The following is a 20326-nucleotide window of genomic DNA, read 5'->3' on the forward strand; positions in this document are numbered from 1 at the left end:
AGACAAAAGGGAAAGAAATAAAGATGCGGTCTCTCGGGCCTTTCGTGAAATGACTCGACACCGGCAGGAAGGGGAACGAGGAAGGGAGGGAGAGAGGGAGGGAAGGGGCAAGAAGAAGAAGAAGCGAGCGGAGGCCGTGGAGAGGAACGGGCGGACTCGCGCTTTGGAATGCTTTGAAAGGCCGCGAGCAGCTCTCTCTCTCTCTCTCTCTCTCTCTCTTTCTCTTTCCTTTTCTCTTTCTCTCTTGACTAGAGCTGCCTGTTGGCTGCGAGGCGAAGAAGGGAGAAAAAGCAAAAGAGGAAGAGGGGCTGTCGGGGACGGTCTTGCTTCAATTAATTACCACATTGTCGTCCGGCCGACCGGCGCTGGATGTTCCGCCGTGCACGGTAATCTATGGAAGACCCGCAGCTCCCCTTGATTTAATCTCCTACGCGCGCTCTCATCCTCGCGAGAGAGGTGAGTTTCGCGCGGCGCGATTGAACGGGCATCGATCGAACGGGCGTCAGTCTGAATAAAAAATACTTGAAGCTTTCGATAAATTAACGGAAGATAATAATCTTTCGATTTGAGATTTTTTTTGTGTTCATTCTGCTATAACTTTGCTCAGCGAAATCTAAATTCGGTGAAATATGATCTGGAGAATCGCGAATCCTACATCCTGATCTCAGATAAATCCCAATTGTCAATTCAAATCGAATGGCCTCATCGATTGCTTTAATAGTTGCACAAGCGAATCATGTAATGCTCGTTATTTCTGACGCAATCGTCCGGAATACCCATCGACCGTTCGCCAACGAATCGCGCTAGTGTCCGACAATATTCGTAGATGTTATGCGCGCCGAGCTTATAAAGCTACTCCGCCTTTCATCGCGAACCGCCTACCAATCAGCAGTCGCAAAGGCCGCAGACGACAAGCGAATATAGTTTTATTCGACGACCCGCCTATTCTCCGGGTCATCGCTCGTCATCACTTTGTGCATCAGGACGGTGATGTACTGCACCATGAAGCGCGTCGAGTCCGAGTTTATTGGAGTAGATAACGATAGCATCTCTCTCTCTCTCTCTCTCTCTCTCTCTCTCTCTCGGAGGCGTAGTCGTTTGTCTTTTTCCTTTTCTTCATCGCTTCCTCTACCCTCGTCCCGCGCACCCTTCCGCCGACCGGCGCATACATCAGCGTCAGCTTATTTCCGTGCATCGCTGATGCATGCACGTAATTGGCGGGGTGGCGAACGAAACTCTCGGCTCGTCGTTCCCGCCGCCGACGAGAGGGCAGGAAAAGCACGATTCGCAGTGATTTGTTGGACATCGATACGCATTCTTGCTCCAGCAACATATCGGGGAACTAATTAAAAAACGTATCTGCGCGATAAAATCAGTATTAAAACAGTAATGTAAATTTACATGCCCATCAATCAAAATTAATTTATGACGGAAGAGAAATTTATTTAATTCCTCGAGTCTCTAATCCATCGATTATGATTTCCGATAATAAATATTTTTATAACGTCCCTCAACTTTTTTTAAATTAACCTCGTGCAAAGAAAGATCGACTTCAGATTTCGTCAGGCATCCCTTGTATATGCCACCATCTAATCTTTAGGAATAATGTTCGCTTGAAGAATGCGCGCAACGACCGGAAGGCTTGAATCATTAGGCCGTTGCGGTGTCGAATTGTGAGCATGCCGACAATGTGGAAGTCAATGGGCCACCGTTCGTCGCCGTTCCCGTCGTCGACATTCTCTTTATAGCGCACGAGAAAACGCATGGCCTCGATGTCACGCGGAAAATCCCGGCTATCGCCGTTAAAACGCACCGGTATTTACACGCTCGTATTTCTCTTGTCGTCCCATCATCGCGATCACTGCGTCACGCGAGCAATGCGATCGTCGACCACGTTTCACCTTGGCTCGCACGATTTGCCGTTCGAGAATTTCGTCGATCGGCTGTGACAAGATCTTGATGTTCTAGAAGATACAGAATGATCGAGGAAGCCGAGGAAGATGAAAATTTAGAACATTTATCGTGCGAATAGACGATGTGTACATCAGAAATTATTGTATCATTGCTATCGTCGAAAAGTTTGATCCATATCCTTATAGATGTGAAGATTCGAGATTCGAGAAAATTAAATTTAGAAAATCGAAGAGGCATTTAAACGATTTAAAGTCCCGGATATTATTTTAAAGCAATTTTTAATTTCTCTCATTCCAGAATTCGAAATTTGTAGCGGATTTTCCAACGTTTTCCTTCGCTCTTTAATAATTATAAAGTCATAATGATCGTGCAATTTGTATCAACCGACTAATTAAACCGGTTGAATAGTCATCATTAATGATTGGTCAAGTGGCTAACCGGTTAAGCGATATCGTTAACCTAATAACCGATAAACAGCGCGATCGCATGTGTTCCATATCATAAGCAATTATGATTTTTCTCTATGATAAATCTTTTATTTGTATTTTGTCATTCATTGTATTTTACTAAAGGGATAATCCGCAATTTATGCTATTTTATGGCGTGAAATCAAGAAATTTAGTATATCAGATATAGAGAGAGAATTAGAATTGATAGAAATTAACTCTATGAGATAGAATTTTACAACTGCAACCACAAGAACTTTGGAATTCGTAAAACAAAGCAAGAACAAGAGCAAGTATAAAAATAATGAGATATAAAATCAATAATGAAATATAAAAATATATGGATATATATATAATCAAGATATATGTACATAATCGAATATATATGATCTCGAAACATATAGATGTGTTTATCATATTTAATAATACTTGTAATTCGAAAGCCAAAATTTACTGTCATACCTTTCACATTATTTTCTGTTGCAAAATATAGTTAAAAATCATTATTAACTCTCGTCAACAAATCAGAATTTTACTAACAAACTTACTATGATCCTCGCATATAAGATCAAAAAATCTTTGTAATGTAAAAACGGACTAACAAATCTGAGTAAAGAATAAAATTTTAAGGATCGATAACGTTGCATCTGAGATTAATGTCATGAATCGCGTTTCATTGCAGCTAAATGTTCATCAAAGGTCGTTGGAAGCAGCTGGTATCGAGATCTGCGGCACCGGCGGAAGCGTCCCTCAAGGTCAGCCGAGCAGCGCGGGTTCCGTAGGGTCCGCGCCGAGTCCCGCATCCCCAAGGCCAACGCCGCAACCGCGACCACCCCTCGCAACCACCACCTCGCAACCCTCGCGAACACTGGACGATGACAGATCGGCGGACGGTAAGGCGGACGATTAATTGTTTCAATTTGAAGCGACGTGCGTTTCGTCGGTTTAATATTTATGTATTTTAATGCATCATGCTATCAATGCAGGCGTAGGTGCTGGTACCGCTACTGAGGACTCCGACGACGGCGAGAGCAGGGCGCAATACGTTAACGCGAACTGCGTCGTGTTCACGCATTATCGAGGCGACGCGGCGTCGGAAGTCGAGGAGCACTTTCAGAGAGCCCTCGCTCACGACAAGTTAAAGGGTGAGTAAATAAATGGTATCTAGATAAAATTATCTATTTCTGTATTGAAGGAAAGAGAGATAATTGATTTAAAAAAAAATACGTATCTTATATATTTATATTATAAACTTACGGATATGTGGCTACCTTGGGGGCTCTAAAAGGGTTAAAGTTCGCATTGTTTATCGGAGTCCATCTTTTCGATCTCGATGAAGTCGAGCAAACGTTTCTGAAGCGGGTAATAAAGTACGCCATTAGTCGGCGACAAGGCTAACAAGCCTCGTGACAATTGTAACTCGCCTGTCGTACTCGCGCCGAGCTTAAAACGCGGGCAGGGCAGGGCACAGCAGTGGGGAGAAAAGAGCAGAGGGAACATCCCGACCGCCGAAGAGAGGATTGGAGGCAGGGCGGGATAGGAGGGAGGATTGTCAGCACGCGAGCGGGTTTGGCAAGCGATCGGCAAGCTCGTCTATATCGGTGTCGTTTAAGGCCGCATTTATCCCGGCTACGAGGTGCCGAGGATCAGTTCAGTAGCCTGCTTAGAATTCAAGACAACACGACCTAATTGTTACGGCTCACCACTTCCCTGCCCCTCCCGCCCCTTTTCCTCGCCCTTCGTCCTCTCTCTTTCTCTCTCTCTTCTGATGCGCGTTAACTTCCCGCGACCGCTCTCGTACGAAAGGTAAATTAAGAGCTTCTGCGTTGGGAAAAGAGGGATGGTGGTGGAGGGCTGAGGAAAGACATTGTGAGGGAAAAGGAGGAGGGATAGAGGGGTGACATCGCGGGAGACAGTTTTAGCCGCGGAATGCCGGGTAACGTACGTACAAGGACTGAAGCGGCTTTAAGCTTAAACGCGCGTACTGCCAAAACAAAGAGGGATGGCTGGATGGAGAAAGGTTTGCTCTTGGAATTAAAAAGGAATTCGAATAATTGGCTTGAAAAAATACGGCGGGGTTCCGGTTTGAAGTAAACAAAAACTCTTCTATTGAAAGACAGTTATTTTTGGGATTGTGAACGACCGAGAGAATAATATTAATTCATAATTAAATAAATTTAATGTAAAACTTTTTATATATACGTGTATTAGTGTCTTTTTCGAGTATTATCGTTGCGTAATCTCTGAGAGAATATTTTACTATTGATTCCGCTATTTAAGAATGTGTGATTGCAAGAGCGATATCGAGATTCGCAAGTCATCGATTAAAACGTCGGCGTTTTCTAAAGTTCTAAAGAACACGCGGATACTTATTGGCGAACCAAACATCGACAACCCTTTCTACCCGGTCCACCCCCTGCCCTCCCCTCGTTCCCCTTTACGTAGAACGATACCCTTTCTCTCTTTGGTCGCGGCATCGGCAAAGAATAAAGCCGGCCGCAGACGGTCGACACTCTGTTTCTTTAATTGCGTTAATAAATAAAGGACAGTCAGCCAACCGGGACCGAGGTAGATACTAGGCGGGAAAGGAGAGAGGGGTCGCAATCGGTCCCACGAGGTTCCCGGCTATGTTTCCGTCTCTCGAGAATTGAAGTATCATACTTACGGTGACAACATGGAATTTTTGAATTGTCATTTAATTACTCTTTAAAAGTAAATTAAATGTATGTTAATCTAATTGCGATTAATTCCTGAAATATATCTGTATTCTCAATTTTGTTAAAGAACATTTCTCGGTGACTTTATATATAACTCTTTAATTTTCTAATAATCTTTTCAATTAATTTTCAGCAAAAAACTTGGTAACATTAAATTAAATGTATGTTAATCTAATTGCATATATTTAATATAAATCGCGCATTAATCGTATATTACTCTTCACGCAATTAATTAATATAATCACGACAATAATAGTTCGATCGATTGATGAAGCTTTATTAAAATATTCCGCGTCGTTCCCACGGATTTTAGAGGACCTCGCTAAACGGGCAAGCAGAATCCCACGGGATCGAATCGGCGGAAGGCAGAAGGGTACCGCTCGGTTGTTTTACAAGCGGCCACTCTGAAGCCAGAAGCTTGTCGTGTATCCTCCCGCAATCCTCTCGCGCGGTCCTCGCTCACGTTGGATTCCTCTTCTCCTTTTTATTTTTTTTTCTCTCTTTTTTTTTACCCATCCCCCCCGGCCAATCGAAACGCGCGCCCGAAGGTTGTGGACCAACGCGAGGTCGACCGTACGGTCCACGATTTATGCCCTCCAATTCCCTTCCCGCGCGCGCGCGCGCGCGCGATTTCATCTCCGGCTAAGTCACTTCGATTATCTGCTACGAGAGGCATACCGGCTGCTAATTTACTCCGTCGTTACAAACTACGATGATTTAGCCGGCCAGCGGCGTTATTTATTTCCGCCGGTTAGGACGAGTGGTTTCTGGTGGAAGCGCGACTGCTTGAGAACCCGTTTTCCGGGAGAAGATCGTCCTCTCCCTGGGGAAAAGAAACACGACGAGTTATCGGTAGAATTCATCACTCAAGGATCATCGGTTTGTTACCGGTATTTATGACGCTGCCTGCTCCAGACATCGTTACTCTTAACAATCGACTTCTAATCGAAAAAAAAAAAAATAGTAATGGTGCGATATTTGTATAATTGCAAGTAACATATTTCTTAATCAGATTCCGGAGAAGTGTCAAAGAGTTCGGGGAGGAAAGGATTAAAATTACACAGAAACAATCGATGAAACCTTTTAATTATTTGGGACATTTTCTGAAGACGAAGAATGTCCACCAGAGAGGAAAATAAAGAGAGGCGAGAGATTTCTCTCTCTCTCTATCTTTTTCTCTCTTTCTTTCTTGAAGATTTTTCGTAGGCACGCGTTTTCTCGCACAGTCCATTAAAAGCGCACGCCGCTGAAACTGTGTTTTCTTTTTTTATTGCAGAAAATATCTCTCCCATGTCCATGAGGAATTTCCCCCCTTCCTTTTGGAATAGTCAGCATCCCGGTGATGTCTACGAGTATCCGACGGATCCGTGGCATTACCCGCAGTACCACCACAGGTCAGTGTTACCGATCATTGTCGCTTTTCTCTATTTTCTCTCTCTTTCTCTATCCTTCGTTTTACATAAATAGTATAACTTTTTTTCCGTCCCTTAATAAGCATTCTTTACAATGTTGCGTGAATATCGGCGCCGTGTTCCGTGACGTCTCATTGATTCTTAAACGCGTGCGACGAGTAATCGCGTGTGACTCCCAGCATCCAACCACACCGTAAGGACGTAAAACCGGGATCACATTCTGAAGATTTTTCTAGCGAACTCGCCATTAAATGCTACGCAGCTCGAACGTTAATTAATGAGATGATATGCGTCATGTGCATTTTTTAAATACAATCTTCAGTCGGATTAATTGTTTGATAACTCATTATTTCTTTTTTCTTTTTCACAATTGCAAATTGATCCGTCTTTTATGGCTTATATTTCCATTCTACATTCTCGAAATGTGATAAAATTGAATGCAATCTTTCCGTTAGTAGAATCAAATTCAACATCCGACGATCACATTTAGTACATGCGTACTACATGTGATTAAGAAGCAAATGCTCGTCGAGATAAAAATATTTTTAAAATACATGATATGTAAAATCCCGAAAGAAAGTTACACGTGGGAAAGAGGAGCGAAGAGGGAAAAATTGTATGAGAGGAAAAAAAAAAGAAGTCGCCAATATCTTCCGTCCTCTTCCTACGGCGACGGTGACAGAGACTCGTAATTTATACGAGTGGCCGTAGTCGGATCAGTGTTAAAGATCTCGGCGTTACCTGCTCCCGACGGTTTTCAGTATTTTTCACATGCTCGTGCTCTTTCTTTTCGCTTTTAAACCGCGTCGCTATCCTTCTTCTTCGCTGCATCTCTTTTTCTCTCTTTTTTTCTTTACCTTTCATCTCACCTCTTTAGGGCGCCCCTTATCCAAAATGTTACATTGATTCTTTTTTTATTTTACATATTTTTTTATATATATATAACTTTACAATCATCTTGGATCTGATGGCGAATATTAATTTGTGTCTCATTGCTTTCTAAATACTAGTCACGCTTTAATTAAGACAACCATATTGGCACGCCGAGGTATGCGATACTATTTTTATATCACTTTGATGCAACGCATCTCTATCTCCATACGTCATGAGTGGTTAATTTTAATTATCTCTGACCCAAAAATTTGTATGTCCTCCATTTCGGAGCACTTTTTCTTCGCATCATCGCAGATCATCATCCACAGTTCTCATTTCAGGTCGCGAATTTTCCCTTATTTTTTTTTCTTATTTTTATTTTTAGAGCTGTACACGAGTACCACCACCACAATATGGCGGCGGCGGCGAGTTACAGTGGCCTTCTGCTTGGTGGTGCACGCAGCCTCGGCCACCACACATCTCACCATGCGGCGCATCACGCGCACGCTGCAGCATCCTACAAGGAGTGGACGTCGACGACGCCGTCGCAGTCCCTTGTCGACGCTTCGTCGGCGCCGCCCTATCCTCACGGCCACTACGCACCCCTCTCCGGTAAGTAAGTAGACTTTTGGTTTCACCAAACGGCGAATGGATTCCGAGAGTAAACCTGCTCCGTTCCAAGAGCACATCTCTTTACGATTCGCCTAAAAGTAATTGTCTATTTAAATGAATGGCAGTCTTTTGTCGTTAAAAAAACTGACCGCGAAATTGTCAAGTTTGCTTTTAGCACAATGAAGAACAGAATATTCGAAAAGCGTGTAATTTAAAATTAAAATTTTGTTTTGAATTTGGAGAAGTTGTGGAGTTTTGAATTTTTAATATTAATTTTACCGTAAAATAAAAAAATAAGCTCTTTGTCGAGCCAGCGAATAAACTTGATAAACGAAATTTTAACGTAAGTGTGATAATTTAATTACGTGAACCGAACAAAAGAAGATATTATTATTTATAATTTTTAATTTAGTACCGCGATTATTCAAAACTCGTATAAAGCCATGAAATAATAAATTAAATTATTTAAGAAAAACTTTCAAATTAAGTACTTATTCTTGAAGAAAATTACGCGATTCCCGATTTATTCTTGATTTATCACAAATCCTCATTACTTCATCTGATATACTCGCGTACGAATCGTCGGCATATCGACGGTACATCAAAGCATCCTACCATGTCCTGACTGTGTCGAACGACAGCAGGACGAGCTTTACGCGGCCAACGGAATGGTACGCAGGTAGCGCAAGAAAGATCGGTCGGTCCTTTAGATGCTCGCAATTAATAAGGGCTTAATGGGAGCCGCGATCCATACGGCGTCCTCCTTCGGCTCGATGTTCACCCACCGAAATCGTCCGCAGGACAAAAAGCCGCGGACGCGTCTGCAAAACATTTCGCTCCTGTCGCCGCCAGGATCCCGCCGCTCGCATCCTCGTTCCTTGAACGCGCCGCTCCTCTGTCGGTGAATTATGCGAGGCAGAAAAATAGCGTTAAATTATGCGGCATAGAAAAATGGCATTTCTCTCCATCGCCGATCTAATTTTTTGCGAGGAAAAATCGCCGACGTATTCGTAGCCGAAACAAATCTAATATATTATTAAAATATTTCGTCTCTTCGTATAGTTATATATGCGAAATATTCTGAAAAGAACAGATCGATAATATTGCGATTCCTGCATAAATCGGGGAGAAATATTTATTTGATTTTTTTTTTGTTCTTTTATCGAATCGAATCGAATAATTTATTCCTCGGTAAAAGTGACAGATTCGAATTGTCCGCACATGGGATGCAGATGCAGCAAGCCGTGAAAAACCACGCCCATTTGTATACCTTTCTCTCACCTCGATGCAGTCGCATAATTTCGCATATAGTCTTCAGAAATGTCTGCGATACGTCGACATGTTGGAATTTTCGTTATTTTATATTTTCATGATTTTATACCTACATCTAGCCCTCTCTCTTTGACCTTGTACTTTCAATAAGGATTATACAATAATTTTCGTATTTTTTATTGACTGCTTTAGTTATTTTTTAGATTCTCTTTCTACAGTTTTTGCATATTCCTTGATACATAATTTTCTGGAATTGTGAATTTCTTTAATTCTTGATTCAATTTTATATTGCTTGGATTTTTATTCCACGATGAAATGTGAAAGTAATTTCTACTTTTGCAAAAATTCTTAGATCTTCTGAATCCCATATAACTTCAATGCGACTGTCAAGATCTAAGACTATCTGAATTTCTCCTTAGACGAAAGGCATGGCTGCCAAGCGCGGAAACAGTGACATCCATCCCGAGTAGGGAGAGGAGGTCTAGTATCGATTTTGTACCCTCACTTTGCTATACGCCGAGACCAAGCATCGCGCCGCAAAATGAATCCCAACCCTCTACTAACCCTCTTACTATACCCTCTCATTCAAACGATGGAAAATCTAATGGAATAAAACTAAAAGTTAATAAATATAATGTTTCGCACGTTTAAAAAAGAAATATGTACATAAACGAGAAAAGAATTTAGAAGAAAGGCAGCAGAAATACTTTGTATAAGGGAGAATAGTCTTATTATTTAACAAAAATTAAGTCTCCGAATTAAGTTTTTTTTTTATGTAACTAATTAAACACATTACAAGTTAACTCTTTAATTGTCGATTTTTAGAAATTAACATATAAATAAATTCAAAGAAATATGTATATAATATAGAATTTTGCAAAGAAAAACGTTGATTATTATCAATTTGCGAAAACAAAGTTTAATTCACAGCTGTTAAGAACTTAACAGAAACTCGCGTCTTCTTGAAAGATCAAGGGTCTCGCGAAAGATAATAGAGGGTGAAACTAGCGCCGAGTTGAAACCACTCGGGGATGAGTTGCAAAGTGTTGCGCAAAGTCGTCAAAATGCCTTTAAATTTAAGTGCTGCCATTACGGCGCTTCGCTCGATTCAGACCGATTAGGTTCGCTGCCCGCACGATGGCCGCCGCGCTCGGTAATTATATAATTGCGCGAAATTAACTCGAATCGCATAAATCGGCTGCCGTTTACGCGACGATTAAGAGAAATAAATCGCAATTACCGGATGACGCGTCCGCGTCTTAACATGGCGAGATGTCCGTCATGCTGCTTTTATTTCGCGGCCTGCCGTTCGTCTCGTGAGACGCCGTCACGTTAGCTTCAATATTGGAGAACGGTTTGACATTGTCAAATAGTGGAGTGAATTACTTGAATTGTCTGGTTTGAAAACAACTTAAGTTCAGTTTTGAAAATTTTGTTAAAATAAATCACGTCATTGAGATATTCAAGATTTAAAAATTCCATCTTTATTATTAATAATTTCCTTCCTCGATAAAGTTAATTATATTTAAGCTATTATTCAACGTATATCGCTCTAGTTGAAATGATTAATTTTGACGATTATTATCTTTCGTATTCAAGTCTAAATAAATTTGAAGGAATCTGAATATTGCATTTCTTCATGGAATTTAGAATACACAGTTGAAGAACATGAATAAATAACATGCTAAAACAACTGTGTGCTAAAACACCTCTTCTCTATGAAGTTACCATTAATTTACTTTTAGAGAGTAGATTGACAAATTCGATATGGAGTGCGGAGAATTATTCGTTCTGTCACGTGTACACAACTTTGAGATTTACAATTTGAATTTAAATAAATTAGCGCAACTTTTCTAAAAGATTAATTACATTTGATATAAAAAGAGACCTCGATGGGCTTTAAAATTAATTAATTTTAAAATATACGATAAAACGAATTATTTTTTTTGCAATACAAACACAGGTACGATTCTAATCTGTGTAGTCTGGTTTTAGATAAACACGCTCAACATTCTTACTGTTCTGATAAATGAACTGTGTTCGGAATGCAGCGAACCCGAAGCAGGATCTAAAGATGCTGTGCTTTAATCCATTTAGCAACCGTTGCAAGGTTCTAAGGTAGGCAAGTTCAAAGAATGTTATGGATTTAGCATTTATCGAATCAGGAACCATATAGTCTGGACTCTCAAGCGGTCTTTTAATCTAGGAAAATTGATTAATCTAAATAATTTTAATCAAAGAAGAAGATAACAAAATATAAAAGAAGAAATGAGAATTTTTTAATTCAAAATATAAGAAATCTAGGATGGGGGAAAAATTAAGAAATCTACAATATCTCTCTATGTAAAAATCTAGAATCCAAAAAATTTAAGGCCCAATTTAGGATTTAAGAATAATAAGTTTCTTTTCGCGTCTAGGATGACATTCTTCATAGAACATTCTCGCGCGACGTAATCCGTCGGGGTGCTCCGATCATTCGTACGCTTTCTGGCACGCGCCTCGAAAATGGCGTCGTACAATGACGTCACGTAATTCACCGTTCCAAGAGAAGAAGGGAAAAGAGAGACCAGACTCAGGTCAGAGCCGGGGATGACCATCCTCGATTGGTCAGCCTGCGAACGGAGGGAGTGGTCGAGCAGTTGCTGGTTCTATCGATCTCTCAAACTCGGCTCTGCTTTGCTACGAACGAAGCGAACCAGACAGGTCGCCGCATTGGCGAACGAGAGAGATTCATGGTGTTCCCCTTTCGCCGCGGATTTTTAATTTCCTGATCTAGGATTTTGGAAGTGGATCGACACATTGTTGCATTTTTTTCTCATTTTTTTCATCTAGGTTTCTAGATTTCATAGAGATGATTATTCCATGAATTCTCTAGTTTTCAAATATTAGCTTTGAAATAAAAGATATTAAATTTTTATAATTAAAAATCTTTAAATCCAGAAATCTTGACTTATCGATTTCTCGGTTCGTTATCTTCTTGTTTTCTGAATTCTTTGCGTCTCTTTTTACACTGAATGTAAAACGAGAGCTTTTCTCACCGCGTAAAGAATGCGCTCGAATATACAGAAACAAGGGCATCGAAATTAAATTAAATCGAACACCCTCGCTCTGCAAAAAGTGAGGAGTCGACCCTTGCTATCCCTTCACCGGCGGGAGATGCGCGCACACGGGGCGAGTATTGTGATGACCCTTATCAATGGGGGTGGAAGGGTCAGACCCCTCGCCGTCTCTGGAATCCAATATACTTGAACTCGTTGTAAGCCTGGTCGACCGGCACCCCTCGCGAGCTCGTATGCATCGATGAGCGACTATTAATTACAAATTAAACCTTCCAAATCTCTCCCGGATCACCGACGTGCGTCGGACGCAATATTGCACATATTGAAATAATCACCTTCTTTCACATCGTTCTTAGACGAAAACGAAAGCTTACCTGTGCTTATAAAAATAAAACATTTCCTAAAAGCAAAACAGTCCTTGAGTTTAAAACAATTGTAACACATTTTTCTTATTTTAACAAATAGAAAAAATTATTATACATGTAAAAAAGTCTAAAGAAGTTAAAATTTTGAAAGCGACTTGTTTGATTTATTATTTGATGGAGATCCTTAGAATTGTTTTTAAGAATCTTAATTTTTAAATACAATCATAGTCTAAAATATTATGAATCAAAGAGACAGCTTTCAAAATTTTTACATGGACTTTTTTCCATGTACAATAAATTTTCTACCTGCTAAGCGTGACTAAAACCGATAATCACGATTAGCTGTTAAACATTCACTTCGAAATTAGGGATCTCTCATGTGGCTCTTTTGTCGCAAACATCGGAGGGTGACTTCAGGATAATATGGCAAACATCGGGCAATATTGTTCGGGTTATTCGACACACCATTTACCAAGCCACCCTTTGCGCCGCCATTTTCCCTCTGTCGTATTGGCTTCGCATGTGCGTCGGCGAAAGCGCGTATATACTCGATTCGCATAAATCGTCCCAGCCGGTGACACTTATGGCGCATTATGCTTGGCATTCGCGATATCGCAGGGCGTATTGAATTAGGACATTCTCCCATGAAGATTATACGCTGGCCTTTCCATTTAGGACTTTCGTGAAGGATTAATGATGTCATAGGGATCGCCACACTGATGACCACTGTGGATTATCGCGTTTCTCGAGGAGAATTCCCATTATTAATAGAATGATCGAGAATTTTATGATTTTGAATGAAATTTGATTCTCTCTTCTACTCAGAAAATCTCGTAATATTAATTTAATTATTCATAGCTTTTTATTGACGCGTTTCTCTCACCTCTAATACTCTATACTTTGTTTTATTGCGCACATTTTACTAATAACAATTTTTGTAAATTATATATATTCTAATATTGTGTAAAATAAGACAGTAAATATTAATATAAAGTTATTTAATTTTATTTTCTAATTGACTTTTGCATAAAGTTTAGGGTAACATTTCGCGAAGAAATCGCATACCGCATTTTATCATATTCTTAAGAAATGCAGAACGGGATGTTTCCGTTTGAAACCTCAAACGCACACACAAATCAGCGGAATACAAAGTTACGGACGGACGCACCTGTTATGAATGTTCCAACATTCAATATCGTGATATCAAAGAGCAGTGCGAGATCCCGCGCGAAGGAATTCCCTTTAGTCCTACCGACAAAGAAGGCGTACAAACTCCAAGGAAACCGGCGAAACGAAACGTTTTGTCGGAAATTGCCAAGAATCTCTTCACTCTATCCTACTAAAAATTTAATCTTAGAAAATAACATTTTAGATAAATTAACGTTGCAAATACGCCACAATAATTTATAAATTACTTAGAGAAATCATGTACACACATACACACAAATTAATGATATTAAAGATCACACAATGCATGTCTGTGTGTATATATATATGTATATATCGCGTTTAATTTGTGCAGTATAATTATGTGTCTGCATAAAAGAGAGACTATCATGATTTCATTGCATTCTTGAGATAAAACTATATTTTTTACAGTCACTAGATTAGAATTACAAAATGATAATAAATTTTCGACTTAATTTCAGGTAATAACTAATTATTAAATATAATTTGTCACCATATATTTCTGTACGCAATAGAGGGTCGATTTGTCGCGATAATTTTCGAAGATTGTTTTCCTTCCTATCCACCAATGCCTTTTTCTCGATCATTTTCCAGCTCAGTGACTCTCGATCAAATAATACTTCGCGTTCCATGCGACGATTACTCATACGACCGCGTCTTTTGTGCTCGCATCCGTGCATATACGTTCGCGCGCCAATACGGTGACACTCCGTGAGTCGCACGCTGACTTTGAAGCAGGTAGATACGTCCACGTGCCGACACGTGCGTATCGATGGATACAAACTCAATCTCCCGTATCACGTGCTAGCAATTCACAATATCAAACGTCGATGTGTTGCGCGATAATCGAAGGCGAAGCTCGCTTGATCCGATCAAGAAATATTAAAGAAGAAATTGAAAAGATATCTGCAGCTTTAATGCCTTTGATCGTTGTAATGACTTAATTTAATATATATATATATATGTAAACGACTTTTTATATCACATTTTTATATTCTTAAAAAAGATATTCAATCTTTAATCTTTTTCTAAAATAATTAATTCAATTTCTTTCTTCTTTTTTAAATAATTATAAAGAATTATGAATCTGTTCTTTCAAATGAAAATAAAAAAAGTATTTCGCAAAGTGTTCCATATTCATAGCATGAAATTGTTCAACGATTATAGAGCATCCTCTATGCGGACTATATAAGGATGCTGTATCGGCGACGATGATCTGTCGTTTCAATCTTCGGTATATCGAGATAAGAGATAAATTCGGTCGCAAGAGACATGAGATCTTAACTGACCGGTCTCGTGACATCGGGCCCCATCTGTCTATTCCGTTCGTTCGTCCGTCCGTTTGTTCGTCCGTGTTGCTCAGCGGGTGCCATCACCAGTTCTGCACCTTCGCATCCGTCATAACGTTGTCTCTCCTTTTATTACTGCCGATAAATAATTTCAAGCAACGACAAGAGACGCCTTTCAAATCAGAAAGCAGCTTCAAACAGCTGATCGTTTGTATAACGTTTAGGAATCTCTCACTGGAATGCCGGAAGCCTCTTTATATGAGATCGATCTTTTATTTGGTAATGTTGCTTTCGAACAATTTATGAAACATTTTAACAGCTGATTTAAAATCTGGAGAAAAATATAGAGAAATGTTTTATTTTTTTTTTTTTTTTTTTTTAAGCAAATAATACTCTCATATGCGTATACAAGATGAATTATACAATTCGAGCATCTTATGACGAATGAAATATGTCTCTGACAAACGGAAATATGGTAAAGTGCAATCTTTTTTAAGCGATTATACAATTTATTCACGGACATGAATTTTACACGTGAAAAATAGTCATTTTTAATGATTATCTTAATAAAAATCTGGAAATTAACTTAAAAATAATAAAAAGTCAGGCATTATTAAACGGTTGAGAATCTCTTTCTATATTTCCTATCTGTAATTATAAAAGAAATGCGAGAGACCTGTGTTTGAATTGTGTGATTTACTGTAGATATATAGGATGTTTCACTGTAAGCACATAATAAAATTTTAATTTCAATTATTATACGAACAGATCAGAAATATTGATAGGTTAAAAAAAGATTGTATATTTAAGAACATTTCTCTTGTTCCGTGTTACAGGACTCGAGTCTCAAGTTCAGGATTCCAAGGACCTCTACTGGTTCTAGGATCGAGCGATGGAGATCGGCAGGAGGCATGCGGTTTCCTTAAATTCAGAGGACGACTGAACGATTGTGTTTTGATTAATGAGAAAATTTAATGACGCGATTAGATCGTATAAAAATACAAATGTAAGAGGAACGAGGACATTGTTGAGCAAAAATGACGACCGGGCGTTCGTCGCGTTGTCGTTTGTTCATCGTTGTACATAATGTTACCTACGTCTTTTAAGGATCTACTACTAGTATAAAAAAGATAGTATTAGACGAATTATATTTGCGCGCACTATTACCTTTATAGTGACTGCTGTCTGACATTAAAGAGAGATTGGCCGTGAGAATGCGACCGAGAATCGTCTTCAGCTGGTACAATAGCGTAGCGCGATCTAGACCGTCAAGGCACACCTAAATTTTCCAAATAATTATATAATATGTCTTTGATTTTGCTATAAGACATTACCTTGGGATTTCTTAATTTATTAAGAATGCGGTGGCTAAATGAGAAGAGCCTATGAGCATTCAATAAATTATTTATTAAAAGCAAGGTAAGAATTTAAAAAATATAAGAGAGAGAGAAAGAGATTCTTCTTTTAGAATTCAAATCGAGACATTACTCAAGATTAGCAAATGATTATTTGGCAAATTTAGCTGCCGATTTAAGTGAAGTATTTATTGACCAATGATCTTGCCATATATATAAATATATTATTAATTATTATTATTATTATTATTATTAATGTATCATAAACAATGGGCGTTGCAGATATGAAATCTTCTCGAGAGAGTTAGCGAATTAAAATAGTTATTATCCGACGAGTCAACTATTATTCTTTGCACCCCAATTACACCCCACGTACATCTTATCTCTTCATCTTTCAAATCTTTCTCGGCCGCTATTTCACCGTTTAGTATCTGTCCGGTATAATCACTATCGTATTACTTACATTAAGCACATCGTATCCATCTCATGTTATCGCCTGCCTAATTGTTAAATAAATAATTCACATATCACATCATTTGCTTCTTTTTCACTTACCGTCGATATCATATTTTTTTTCTCATTATAACGAAGATCGATTTTTCAAACTTTTTTCGATCTTTAGAGTTTCACATCCTTAATTTTCTTGCGTTCTGCAATTATTTTATTAAATTAATATCAATAAGAATAACATTTGTCATTTTTGGCTAGAAATATGTTTTGAGATTTATAATTTAATTTTATTAATTTATATATTTCTTATGTTTCTTTTTATTAATTCTAATCATCTAGTTCCTAAAAGCAATTTTCCGCCGTGGGAAATAAGATTTTATGTTTTTCGCGGTTCGTTACGCTCACCCTGGTTAATTACACATCGTTGGATTTAGTGGTGCTCCAGGCACGGAAAGTTAATCGAGCACGTAATAAGAACAGGAAGTTTAATTTGTTTTCTGTCCAACGGCTTTCCATCTCGCCTTGAAAAATGCAGGTAAGCAAATTATTGCAAATTATAACATTAAGTATACTATTAAAACTTTGGTATTAAAATTTTAATTTATACTCATTTATACTGCATTTTTTTCGAAGAAATTATTTTCGATTAACAAAGAAGATGCTAAGAGGCGTTTTGTCTGCTCGAGGTTCTAAGAGAAAACGCGATGTTCTACATGCAGCTTAATAACTCGAGGGTATTAATTTAAGCCCGTAACACGTGGGCTTGCGCATTTGTTTTCCCGACGCAGGCGGAAGTAACGCTAACGAGATGAGAAAACGAGCAATTAACTTCGTCACTTCGACCGAGAAGGAAACGCGCAGATGATCGACGCGCGCGTTATCACGTGTAAAGCATATGCCGTTCATAGTCCGCGTCTGCTTTAAGACAAATAGTGTGTGCATATATGTCTTATAGCCTTTAATAAATTATCACTACTATCTCGAGTTTTTATGGGGCATTATTTGATTCAGCGATATTACATTCAAAACAAGAATCTTTATAGGATGGTTTTGCTATAAGAAACTAGTCAATTTCAATTTCACCGGAGAGAAAATAAACCTCTTGCTTTTTAACATGTTCAATACAAGAATAGAGTCGGTTTTTGAGATACGCGCAATTTTGTTTTTATTTAATTTTCTTTTATAATTCAAAAAGGTAGAACAAATCAATAATTTAAAACGACATATTAAAAATATATTATATCTTGAGATTCGAGTGCATAAATACTTTATGAATATTTTGTAAAGAATAATTCGAATATTTTTAGTGTGTCATGTATAGCAGTGATGTCAGCTTATATATGCTATAAATGTTCTGTAAAGGATCGCGTTTTATCCGGCAATTTAACATCGTCGACTTTAGTCGGGACATCGCTCCGGCAACATACATAAATCAGTCTGTTCCGTTTCTTCTACCATTTCGTATGATCCCCGTGTTTTCTTACGCAATCGTACATATGCTGTGGCTAGACGCGGAAAAACTACCGACCGGAAACCACGTGAGACCCACGTGAAGAACGGCGAAATGCCGAGCTTCCTGGTTTTCATTGTCATATTTCTAGATACATATATTACTAGCATAATTTCATTTTCCCTCTTTGTGTGGCGATAAATTTATGTATATAAATTATATTAAAATTAATTGCAACACGAAAATCCGTATTATATTTATATACAATATAATCTTTAACAGTTTTATAAAAATATTTAAAGATAGACATTCTTGTACATAGAAAATATATATAATTTAATTTTTCATCGATGATAAAATATTATCTTAGTTTCAATTATCTTATTTTATCTATCAGATTAATGAAACAAAATAAAAATTAATTTTATAAAAATCTATATCGTTAAAGGATTGATTTGTCGCAATTAATATAGATCCATTATCTTTTTGTATGCAAGATTGATATGACAATTAAATTCCAAGACATGATTTTTGGAATGCAATTAAACTTTGCTGAGCTTATCGCGCGCGAGATAACTTTGCGTTTACCGAAGAAATATCCTTTGTAACGTGTCGGTTTTGTTGAGTTTGTTTCGCTTTAGTGGTAATTAAGCACCTCGTAATGACGGCGGACGTTGCCCCGTTGTTGCCTCGTAATCTAAGATCGGGATTTGATTTCAATAAACGGTAGCCGCCACTAAATCTAGCATATAATAAAATAAATCTTCGCACGGCAACAACTAAGAGAGTTCCTAATCTCGATTCTCGGATAAGAAGAGAACGACCAATATATATAGGGTGTCAATTCTCTTTACATAATTGGAATTGATTTTCTTAGCAAAAATTCAATAAAAGAATTAATTATAAATAATTAAATTACAATTAATTTAATGCTATTTGCAATATAACTTACAATAGTATAAATAAGTTCCAAATTTTTCAAGAAATTTAGTATGAACGAGAAAGATAATAGTGGAAACACCGTATATATACGGAAGATGAGAAGGCTCTGAAGGAAGATGGAGAGAGGAAAGGAGAGTAGAAGCGAGATTTATTGCCAGACTCTAGAATATACTATGCTGTTGTAATTACCGAACTGGCTTTTGTTTGGTCGATAGTTTATTCACTGTTCCTATTACGCCCGCGATAGGATCGCATATGCAAATTTATTAGCGCGCTATTGAACTTTCTTCTACGACGTCATAAATTGACGTTAAAAACGAAATCAAGAAATTAAAATATTGAAATAAATAACAGCTTCCTATGTCCATCAATTCATTTATCTTTAAAATTATTATCTTTAAAATTATTTAACTATTCTGAAGAAATTACAACTGGAAGAAAATGTCACACACATAGTAAAAAAATAAAATTTCTTAAATTTTCGTGTGATTGAAACATTGAAAACACCAAAATATTTGTGGGATAAATAATCAAATACTCTTGTACGAATCACCCCTCAAACTTCGCGGTAATTAAATACCAAATACACGTGAGCTCCCCTCTTTATTGTAACTCACTGGGATAATATAAGGGGGTCGAGAATCGTTGATATTGCACCGGCACAATAAATGGCTCGACCGTGAATATGAATATTAATTTTTCTTTGAATTTGTCGACCATTTGTCAAAGTCCAAATTTACCGTCTGCATAAATCGAGCAATTGATGACAACGGAATTAAAAAAGCTGCGTATCTCCAATCTTTGGATCAATTTTAGTTATAGAAATAATCTTTTCTATAACTTTTCTGCTTTTTTTTTATGTAACTATTTCGTTTGATGTTACTAAATTTTTCTAAGAAATATTTATAATTAATAACTGATAACTCTAAGAGTTTTCACGTGGCCAGGACAAAGATGAAGAAATAAAAAATATCGGAAGCTT

General features: G+C 38.1%; 1 protein-coding gene across 2 annotated transcripts in view; it reads left to right on the forward strand.

Annotated features, from left to right (window-relative positions):
• The window catches only part of LOC115241194 (protein vestigial), a 47079-nt gene extending 28881 nt beyond the window's left edge, over window positions 1-18198 (forward strand). Inside the window, exons 2-6 of one of the 2 annotated variants that reach the window (XM_029816844.1) lie at window positions 3043-3253; window positions 3347-3505; window positions 6354-6471; window positions 7748-7978; window positions 15984-18198. In XM_029816844.1, coding sequence (XP_029672704.1) covers window positions 3043-3253; window positions 3347-3505; window positions 6354-6471; window positions 7748-7978; window positions 15984-16122 — 858 coding nt within the window. In that variant the 3' untranslated portion in view covers window positions 16123-18198. The remainder of the gene's footprint in view (window positions 1-3042; window positions 3254-3346; window positions 3506-6353; window positions 6472-7747; window positions 7979-15983) is intronic. The other variant, XM_029816845.1, reaches the window with a different exon arrangement.
• The last annotated feature ends 2128 nt before the right edge of the window (window positions 18199-20326 follow it).

The sequence above is a fragment of the Formica exsecta genome, unplaced genomic scaffold (genome assembly GCF_003651465.1).
Source record: "Formica exsecta isolate Colony F162 unplaced genomic scaffold, ASM365146v1 scaffold47, whole genome shotgun sequence".
Classification (NCBI taxonomy): Eukaryota; Metazoa; Arthropoda; class Insecta; order Hymenoptera; family Formicidae; genus Formica; species Formica exsecta.